The sequence below is a fragment of the Monodelphis domestica genome, chromosome 3 (assembly GCF_027887165.1).
Source record: "Monodelphis domestica isolate mMonDom1 chromosome 3, mMonDom1.pri, whole genome shotgun sequence".
NCBI classification, from domain to species: Eukaryota; Metazoa; Chordata; class Mammalia; order Didelphimorphia; family Didelphidae; genus Monodelphis; species Monodelphis domestica.
In genome coordinates, this window is record NC_077229.1 from 490528931 (window position 1) to 490539568 (window position 10638).

The following is a 10638-nucleotide window of genomic DNA, read 5'->3' on the forward strand; positions in this document are numbered from 1 at the left end:
TGGATGATAAACTGGCTGCGAATTATCAAAAGGCACTTTGGGAAGCCATACAGCAGAAAGAAGAGAAGGTACTTTATTCGCTAATGATTAAACGTAAAACATAGTTAAGGGTGTTCCTGGGTGCTGGAAATAGAACAGTTGTCAGCTGATAAACAGTGACTACCAGGGAGATATTTGAAGTCTTACTTCTTAGTAGGAAACAAGCCAGGGCACAGAGAAGAGGATTTGAAAGTAGATAATGAGGTAAAAGAAGGTCTCAAATGCATGAGGAACTTGCAGTTTTGTCAAAGCTCACCAGAAAAGTACTAGGAGATATGGTTGCAATAGAAAGAATGGGGAGTCCTTTACTTTGCAACAGCTAGAAGCGTGCTGGTGAATCTATGGCTCGTGTGCCAAAGACGGCACCCAGAGACCTCTCCTTGGATGTGGGTGTGGAGGATGCGTCCTCTGCAGAGTTGCTTTCCTGCCTCTGAGCTCATGGTAAACCTTCCCTTTGTCCCCCCTCTGTCTGGGCTTCGGGGCTTCTTGGCTTGGGGAAGGTGTTGGTGTATCCCCTCCCGTAGAGCAGAGGCCGCCCACAGCCCTGAAAAGATCTCCACTTTCTTCTGTCCTTCCATGCCAGGTGGCAGTGTGGGGGGGTGACCTCAGCCACCAAAGGGTAACCAGGCCCCCTCTGGCCCCTGCTCCCACCCCATGGGAATGGCAGCCCAATAGGCAGGCGGGACTGGGTGTAGGGGAAGGTCCCTGGCCTCAGGAGGTAGCTTTCTCCAGGCATGGGCTGGCTGGGTGCTGGCCCCACTCCCAAATGGTGAGTGCAGGGAGCTGGGTCTCTGAGTTGACTACCCTCTGGGCTTGCTCCACCTGCTCAGCCCACGGCCAGGCAGCAGCCCCCTCACTCAGCCAGCCCCCAACGCAGCTGGGTGCAAGGGCAGGTCCCTATGGCTACAGGAGTTGGCTTGCCCAGGCTCCAGCCAGCTGGGAGCCCTCATCCCCCCCCAAAGCCCCTCTGTCCAATGCTGGGGAGAGGGATGTGACACATTGTTGCAGTGTGGGCAGGGCAAAGCAGGGGATGGGGATCCGGGCACCAAGTCTGGAGGTGGGGTGGGGGAAGGCACCGCACAGTTCCCAAAAGTGTTTCCAAAAGTTTCCAAAGACTCAACCATCACTGACCTAGAATCACTGCCCAACCCTAGTTTTCAAGGAATCCCCATGTGCTCCTCATGTTGTTCCTTGAGAAAATTCTCAATCCTCGCTATATTTCTCCTTAAACTTCTTCCTGCATGAAATCACAGGCATCAAAATGTGTGCTTCATGCAACAGTTTTTCAGTGACAAGGCTTAAGTTCCCTTCCTTGCCTTCCTCTCCCCCATATGGCCAGAACTTGCATCCAGGATTCGGTCTGTTCCCCCGAAAGCACCAGATCATGCCTGCCTCCCATGATTAGATTTTTCTAGTTGGGATTGATGTGGGTGATAAAAGTCTCAGCTTTGTAGAATAAGCCCAGGCTATGAGCTCTGAGAGGATGATTACAAGAGAAAAGTAGCTCTCTGAAGAACTTTCTCTCCAAGTTGTATTGGAGGAGTGGCCAAGCAGTCCAGCATCTTTGCCAACAACATCCCAAATAGAAGCGTGCAGAACTAGACAGGAGAAACAATGGAAGGAGAAAAGAAATGTGGTTTTACAAACACTGTTCAACAAGAACCAAAGTGCATTTTGATTCTGTAATCTATCGAGCCCATGTTGGACGTGAGAATCGGTGGCCCATTGGGAAAGGTATTCCCTGAAGGACTGAACTCTTGAAAGCCTGTTTGCTTTTGGGCTGCAACCATTGAAGTTGTTGTTTTTTCAGTATATCCTTTCTGAGGAGGAAAGAGATGAAAGGGAGGAGCTCCTGACCCAAGTTGAAATCCAAGGGAGCATCAACAAAATCAACAGTAAGTGATGTCATTTTGTGAAGGAAGTGCGAGGTGATAGACTTTTGTTCCCTCAAGTCCCCTGAAGTTGTGTGGCATCCTTTTCCTCTTTCTGCCTTCTGCTTTTGACATTGTTTTTGTGGAGGACTTTCGTGCGAGTCCATTCATGAGGCTCGGGGGCTTCTCATGGTTTGAAACCTCCCCAACTCCCATGGGATGAAATCTGTGACCTTGTCCACTGTAGCTGCTCCACAACTATTTGGCCCCTTTTGTTGTGCCGGAAGGCTGAGACACGCCATCTGCCCCTTTCCATCAAGGATCATTCATCTCTGATGTGGTCTAGGTATTGTAGACCTCTCCGTGGTCAGGGTAAGTGGTGATTGGCTAGGCTGGTGCTGCCCGGAAGAGTAGTGATCGTTAAACCCCCAATCCCTGAGCGATTCAAGGGGAAACACCAGCAAGTACATAAAGTGTGATTCTGACTGCCATCTGACTGCCTCCTTGTCCTCCAGGGCTCGCTGCTGTCGATGAGATCAATGCTGTGATTCGGGAAGGTCATCCCAGTAACACCGTGATGGCACTCATGAAACCTGAGGCCCAGCTCCCGACCGTCCATCCCTTTGCTGCTGTTCTGTATCAGGATGAACTGTTCAACCTTCAGGAACAGAGCTCTTTGGTAAGTGCAGGAGGTCTGTGGCTGCATGAGTGACTCGGAGGCTGGAGCATTGCTTGGGAAGGGCAGAATCCACTTGAAAATGAGGTGTTGCTCTGAGATCATGGCAGAAGGGGAAGAAAGCTGCTGGGACTTTGCGGCCATCCATAGGATCTAGTTGCCCTTCACTTAAAGTAGTGATTCCCCAGAAAGCATAGGCACTGCGTCGTCCGGACTGCCATGACGGCTGGTCCCGTGGAGGGAGCATTGGACCGGGGGTCCTGCAGACTTCGGTTCCCGTGTGGCCTGGTTGCCTTTGGTAGCTGGCTGATCGCGAGCTTCACACCAATGGCCTAGCCCTTACTTACCACTTTTCTGCCTTGGAAGCTCTCCTGAGCATTGATTCCAAGACAGAAGGGAAGGGATTGACCAAACAGACTGAGATGGAACAGTCAGTGAGGCAAGCCAGAGGAACACCGGCCCGGGGCGATACCCTGAAACGTTAGGGCCCTGTGACCTTACTGAAGGTCCCGAAGCCCCGTCGCCTAGGCCTTCGCATTCTTTTACCTTGGAACCTAAGCACTCTATGGGTGTGACAAGAGAAGGTAAGGGTTGAAGAAAAAGCCTTTCTCTTTCTGCAAGCACTCTGTCGGGAGTAATAGCACAGCTACTTGCCAGCTTATCATCCCGTGTGGCCCTGATAGTCAGCTTGTCGAATTATCAGCTGTTGGCAATATTAGGGACTACACTGGCATTCCTTCTTATGCATCCTTGTTCTTCTTCTCATCCACCTACCTATTGACTTCCTTTTCTTCAACTGTGACCATGGCACCTTTGGCAGCAAGGTGTTTCAAGCAGGTTTTTCGTTTTTGTGTTTCGTGGGGATTTTAAGAATTGATACTTTGTATAATGCCGTGACAATTCTCCTGAAGGACATATGTTTTGCTCCAGTACTACTTGGCCCCCGAGGAGCTGTCCACGACAGTAGAGAAGGTGTCAGCCCTTGCTCTGCTTAACCAGGCGTTGGAAACCGAGGATCTTGAGTTGACCCAGGATCGTCTCAGAAATCCCTCAATTGACTTCAATAACCTGGATGAAGCACACTTGGAACGGTAAGGGATCCCTCATTCCTTTCAGCTCTTTGTCAGTGGTACCGGTGAGATTCTGGAATCATTGGCTCCAGTGACCTGTAATCTCAAGGATGGAGTCCTTCCTGTCAAAGCCCTTTGGAAATGTTTTTGGTTTCCTGATCGGCCATATTCTAAGTGGTCATGAAGATCTAAGAGTGCCCGTGTAGGTTGTCTTGGTTATATTTGCTTTTCCGAAAAGGTGGACTTGTTCCTTTCAACTGTGGGGGATATAAGGGAAGCTGCCACCGGAACCTACACCTTTGCCATGCTTTCAGGTAGAGTGGCTACCTTGGGCTTTTTTTTTCAGTAAGAGAGGTCCGGTGACAAGCTCAGGAAGAAGTCAGCAGGACCTGCTTTTGAGTCCTCTGTGGCCTGCGTGAGCCAGACCATGTTGAGCTCTCAGTGTTTAAGGAGCCTCTCTGCACTGGTAGATCTGATCACTGTCAGGCATTCTGCATTATCTCCAACCATCTGTCCCATCACCTGCTCTAATAGGGGGCAAAACAGACATTGAGAAGAGGGGGATTCCTTTTGCTATTTCCTTGGGACAGCCCTGAACAGGGTCCTTGCTGGCACGTGCCCATGTTCAGCTGCTGTTCCTTTCATTTGATGCTGCCAGAACTCACTCCTGGACAGCAAAGACACTGGAGCCATTAGTGCAGGATGGATGGATGTTCTAAACCAAAGTGAAAAGTTTGAGAAAGAAACATACCTGCATGTGGAAGAGGGCAAGGCCAGGATACTTTTTAGTCAGGCTCTATAGGATTGTCCTCATTTGTGTTGCTGACCCCCCCGAGGGGAGATATTGCTGGTCCTCTCCCAGTGTTAACAGTTATAAAATGCCCCACCTTACCCCCCATCCCCTCAACGCCCACCCTGAAGGTGAGCAAAAGTTCTCCAGAGGACAGATTTGTTTGGGATCCCCTACCCCAGCCACCTCTGCAACAGAGAAGGAAGCTGAGGCTTAGATAGGTTTGTTGGCTTTGCCTGTGATCCCATTGGTAGTAGATGGCCGATTAAGGATGAAAAATGAAAGGAAACCAAAATTACCCTTTGCTTTAAATCTTGGGATCTGTCTTAGGCTTTGGTTCTGAGGCCAAAGAGCAGTAAGGGCTAGAGAATGCAGGCGAAGTGACTTCTCCATGGTTAGGCAGCTAGGAAGTGTCTGGGGTCCTCCTTGAATCGAAGACCTCCCCTCTCTCCGCCTGACTCTCAATACCCCAAGCCACCTAGAGTCAGGATTTTCATCCAGCTCTTCTGACTCCAAATTCCACAGTCAGAAGAATAAGGAAACCAACTGTGTGTAGAAAACCATGGCTCTGTGACTGCGATGGAGATAATCCTTTCCGACCTGAGACCACTTTGCCCCTTCTGGCCTTGACACTCTCAGAGTGGGATTAGCCAGGTCCACAAGGTCAGAGAGAAACTGCTTTTCTCTTGTCAACTCTGGTGCATTCTGCATGCCCAGAATCTCTTAGATCTGCAGGCCATCGAAATGACTCCCAGGCAAGTGGGGCCGTTCTTCAGCTCTCACTTGGACAACAGCAATGCCTTTTGTTTCTTCTTTTCCATGTTGTTAATCCCTCTCCTCCTGTCGTTTCTAAGACAGAAGAACAAGAAGGGCTGGGCAAGTGGGCGCTACGATTTACAGAGACTTTAGTTCTGTCAGGGCAGGACAGCGACGCGAGATGTCCCTTCCCTGAGCCTTCCCTTTGTGGGCATGCCCCCACCTGGAAGTCATTTTCTGTGTGCTGTAAATAGCTGTCCATCCCTGTGTAAGTCCTACGGAGGTGCGGGTTCCTTGTGGTCAGAGGCTCTTTGGGGTGGCCATGGTGTCCTCTAGACACTCGAGTCCCCACAGGGCTTGCCCCTTTGCAACGTCATCGTTTTACACATGCTTCTCGGGTGAATGTCACGGAAGGGCGACAAACCCTGCTTCCTGCCTGTTCTCCTACTCTTCCCATAGGTCGCTCTCCCAGTGTCTGTCGTGTTTCGTCAACTGAAAGGGACATTTAAAGATAATGGATGTTTGGTGACTTTTGTCTTCCCCAGGTACGCTAGCAGGCTCATGTCCATCAAAAGAGAAGCCTCATCTCAAGGAGAGGTTAACCTGAGGCGGGATGAAATGCAGAATCAAATCGATAGGGTCAATGAGGAAATTCAAGAAGCTGAAATTCAAGGAGAAGAACGTAAGTGCAGTCAGTTTGGTTTTCCAGAATGCTTGCGAATGTCTGTCTTCTGGATAATTCGAGGCTTGACCTTTAGCCAATGGTTTCCTCAATTGTTAACTCCAGTCCTATTTGGGGGTGCGGGGAACTTGTCCTAATGTGTCTTATTACATGATTTTTGTCTTAGTTCATGGAAAGTGAATCAATACAAATATTGGTTGCCAGGCAGCAGAGCGGTAAGGGCTAGCCAAGTGGAGTTCCATGACTTTCGCAAGGTTAGGAAAAGGTAGGAAAATATGTGATGCCGGATCTGAATCCAGGGCTTCTCAAGTCCAGGTTCCTCACTCTTATCCACAGCCACTGACCTTCCCCTCTAGATGATATCGAAAGGTGACTTTTTCATGGCAATGACTATAACTTCATCCTCTTGGCCATGGCGCTCTGTTCATCATTTTCATCACAGATGGTGATAGAAATGTACAGGATGCGGGATATTGGACTAAAGTCTTCCTCGGCCGAGGAAACATTCTGGAATAATGAGGAAATATCTGATGTGTGGCTCAGTGCCTAAAGTGCTGACTGCATAGTGAGGAAGGCTGGAGTTCAAGTCATGTCTCAGCTACTGCCTCGTGATATGCCCCTGGGCCAATGATTGAGCCTCTGGCCGAGGTTCCTCCATGCCCATATGGGGGAAATAATAGTAGCTACCTCTCAGGGTTGTGGTCAGGATGAAAGGGAGATGATATTTATGCAGCACCGAGCAGCACAGTGCGTGTCACCTAGTAGGGGCAGAATGTATTCTTGTTCCCTTTCCTTGAGTCAGTAACCTTAGATTCCTGCGAGGATCAAAATGGATCAAAATCAGGAGTCTGCATTTCTGGTCCCAGCTATGCCACTAAGGCCTTTGGGACTGTTGGAAAAATGATTTGTTCTCCATGGGCCTCAATTTCTTAATCTGTTTTGGGAGGGTTTTGCAGGACTTTGCAGCTCTCAGGTCCTCTGTGGGATATTTCCAGGTTTATGTTGTTATATTTCCCTTTCCCACCTCTCATCATTGTAATCAAATCATCCCTGCCCTGGTTTCCCCTTCTTTGACTTGTCAGCAGCCACTCATCATCATTTCTCTCAAGTCGCAGAGGTTGTGAGGCATCCTTTTCCTCTTCTCGTTTCATTTTTTCGCCGTAGTTTTGTTGGCGGACGTCCATGTGCATCGATGTTTAAGGCTTTGGGCTCTTCTCGAGCTTTGACATGTGCCCTGCTCTCTTGCAATGCTATGTGTCACCTTGTCAGCTGTAGCTGCTCCAATTCCTTTTTCGCCCCTTTTGATGGGCAGGTTGCCTGAGACACCATCTTCATCTTTTCATCAAGGATCACTAATCTCTGATATGGTCAGGGTCTTGTAGCCCTGCCTGGTCAGGGTTAGTGCTGATTGACAGTTTTCTGTGAGACAGGACTGAAACGGAATTTGAGCATCTTTTTTTCCTAAACCTTGATGTTGAAAAAGATGGAGAGCCCAATATTGTACGGCTTCGTCATGGGTTGTCTTGTTTTTGTTCTTTTGTAACATGCCCAGCCTCCCGAACCCCGAGGTTGCCCCTTTTAGGCACCACAGGGTTATTTTCCCATTCTTCCATTGCTCAGGAATTTGCGGAATCTGCCAGGCAAATTGCTTGTGTTGCGTAGAGAGCCTAGTGTTGGATTTGGGCAAGAAGACCGTGGGTGAAATCTCGTCTAACATTTCCCTGCATCAAGGCAGCCTCTGATTGAGAGTGGAAAGGGCACTTATTGGTCAAGCAATTCCACCCCACCCCCAACTCAGGCCAAAAGCTTTGAAATGGCTTGCACAAATACTCTATCGCTTCTGCTTTCCTGTAGCCTCCCTAAATATCCTTGGAGGTTCACTCGTTTTTAAGGTCCCTCTCAATTGTTGTCCTCAGCGACAAGAATCCTGGAACTGAGAAGCAGTTTCTATGTCAATTATCAAGGATGAAGCTCAGCTAACATAGGCAGAGCTTTAATTTCCTCTTTGCAACCCATGAGAGCATGTAGATTATTCCTTTTACAGTCATCATCAGCCAAACCAAGAAAACAAGAGGATGTAGGAAAGTGGGAAATGTCGTAATGATGGTAGTTCTTAACAAGCAACAGCCATGAAAGCCATATGGCCTATTGTGTATAGACCACGGCCTCAGATCGTTTTCAGCTATGTAACGCTGAGCACATAATCTCAATATTTGTAGACTTCTGGACCAACAGCTTCAGGGCAGCTAAGGGACTCAGTGGACAGAAAAGGCTTGGAGACAGGAGGTGTGCTGAGTTCCAAGGTGACTGGGGACAGATCCTAGCTGTGTGACCCTGGTCAATTCTCTTTGCCACAATAACCTAGGCCTTCCCGCTCTTCTGCCTGGCAACTAATACATAGTATTGAGTCTCAGACAGAAGGTAAGGGCTCAAAAATGGACACCCCCCCCTCCGCAGCCCCCCACACACCCAAGACATTGAATGCAAAGTCATTCTTCTTTAGTTTAATGTGGACAATCATTTAAGGTAAAAGGAGGCCGGCTTTTTTCATCCCAATGTTTCTCTCATTAGCTTTTGTGGCTTTAAAAATAAATGTCTTCTATTCCTCTCCCATGTTCAGTGCATGCTGCAGTCATTGCCATCATTGAAGCCATTAAGAAGGGCATCGCAGAAGAGACTCTTGTAACTCTCAAGAATCCCAAAGCCGCTTTAACGTCTGTGCATGATAACCTGGCTGCGAATTATCAAAAGGAACTTTGGGAAGCCAAGCAGCAGAAAGAAGAGAAGGTACTTTATTCGCTAAGGATTAAACGTAAAACATAGTTAAGGGTGTTCCTGGGTGCTGGAAATAGAACAGTTGTCAGCTGATAAACAGTGACTACCAGGGAGATATTTGAAGTCTTACTTCTTAGTAGGAAACAAGCCAGGGCACAGAGAAGAGGATTTGAAAGTAGATAATGAGGTAAAAGAAGGTCTCAAATGCATGAGGAACTTGCAGTTTTGTCAAAGCTCACCAGAAAAGTACTAGGAGATATGGTTGCAATAGAAAGAATGGGGAGTCCTTTACTTTGCAACAGCTAGAAGCGTGCTGGTGAATCTATGGCTCGTGTGCCAAAGACGGCACCCAGAGACCTCTCCTTGGATGTGGGTGTGGAGGATGCGTCCTCTGCAGAGTTGCTTTCCTGCCTCTGAGCTCAGGGTAAACCTTCCCTTTGTCCCCCCTCTGTCTGGGCTTCGGGGCTTCTTGGCTTGGGGAAGGTGTTGGTGTATCCCCTCCCGTAGAGCAGAGGCCGCCCACAGCCCTGAAAAGATCTCCACTTTCTTCTGTCCTTCCCTGCCAGGTGGCAGTGTGGGGGGGTGACCTCAGCCACCAAAGGGTAACCAGGCCCCCTCTGGCTCCTGCTCCCACCCCATGGGAATGGCAGCCCAATAGGCAGGCGGGACTGGGTGTAGGGGAAGGTCCCTGGCCTCAGGAGGTAGCTTTCTCCAGGCATGGGCTGGCTGGGTGCTGGCCCCACTCCCAAATGGTGAGTGCAGGGAGCTGGGTCTCTGAGTTGACTACCCTCTGGGCTTGCTCCACCTGCTCAGCCCACGGCCAGGCAGCAGCCCCCTCACTCAGCCAGCCCCCAACGCAGCTGGGTGCAAGGGCAGGTCCCTATGGCTACAGGAGTTGGCTTGCCCAGGCTCCAGCCAGCTGGGAGCCCTCATCCCCCCCCAAAGCCCCTCTGTCCAATGCTGGGGAGAGGGATGTGACACATTGTTGCAGTGTGGGCAGGGCAAAGCAGGGGATGGGGATCCGGGCACCAAGTCTGGAGGTGGGGTGGGGGAAGGCACCGCACAGTTCCCAAAAGTGTTTCCAAAAGTTTCCAAAGACTCAACCATCACTGACCTAGAATCACTGCCCAACCCTAGTTTTCAAGGAATCCCCATGTGCTCCTCATGTTGTTCCTTGAGAAAATTCTCAATCCTCGCTATATTTCTCCTTAAACTTCTTCCTGCATGAAATCACAGGCATCAAAATGTGTGCTTCATGCAACAGTTTTTCAGTGACAAGGCTTAAGTTCCCTTCCTTGCCTTCCTCTCCCCCATATGGCCAGAACTTGCATCCAGGATTCGTTCTGTTCCCCCGAAAGCCCCAGATCATGCCTGCCTCCCATGATTAGATTTTTCTAGTTGGGATTGATGTGGGTGATAAAAGTCTCAGCTTTGTAGAATAAGCCCAGGCTATGAGCTCTGAGAGGATGATTACAAGAGAAAAGTAGCTCTCTGTAGAACTTTCTCTCCAAGTTGTATTGGAGGAGTGGCCAAGCAGTCCAGCATCTTTGCCAACAACATCCCAAATAGAAGCGTGCAGAACTAGACAGGAGAAACAATGGAAGGAGAAAAGAAATGTGGTTTTACAAACACTGTTCAACAAGAACCAAAGTGCATTTTGATTCTGTAATCTATCGAGCCCATGTTGGACGTGAGAATTGGTGGCCCATTGGGAAAGGTATTCCCTGAAGGACTGAACTCTTGAAAGCCTGTTTGCTTTTGGGCTGCAACCATTGAAGTTGTTGTTTTTTCAGTATATCCTTTCTGAGGAGGAAAGAGATGAAAGGGAGGAGCTCCTGACCCAAGTTGAAATCCAAGGGATCATCAACAAAGTCAACAGTAAGTGATGTCATTTTGTGAAGGAAGTGCGAGGTGATAGACTTTTGTTCCCTCAAGTCCCCTGAAGTTGTGTGGCATCCTTTTCCTCTTTCTGCCTTCTG

At 49.1% G+C, this 10638-nt stretch overlaps 1 protein-coding gene across 1 annotated transcript; it reads left to right on the plus strand.

Annotated features, from left to right (window-relative positions):
* Positions 1-1976: 1976 nt before the first annotated feature.
* Positions 1977-3917, plus strand: LOC130458528 (ras GTPase-activating-like protein IQGAP2). The gene is made up of 2 exons (XM_056824785.1): positions 1977-2589; positions 3517-3917. Exons 1-2 carry the CDS (start codon positions 2488-2490, stop codon positions 3679-3681), a joined length of 267 nt encoding a protein of 88 aa, XP_056680763.1. The 5' UTR covers positions 1977-2487; the 3' UTR covers positions 3682-3917.
* Positions 3918-10638: the final 6721 nt, after the last annotated feature.

Bases quoted from the DNA above. Each gene is read 5' to 3' on its own strand.
- LOC130458528 (XM_056824785.1), top strand. From the start codon at position 2,488: ATGGCACTCATGAAACCTGAGGCCCAGCTCCCGACCGTCCATCCCTTT. The intron at 2,590-3,516 runs GTAAGTGCAGGA...GTTTTGCTCCAG, and splicing joins TTCAGGAACAGAGCTCTTTG to TACTACTTGGCCCCCGAGGA.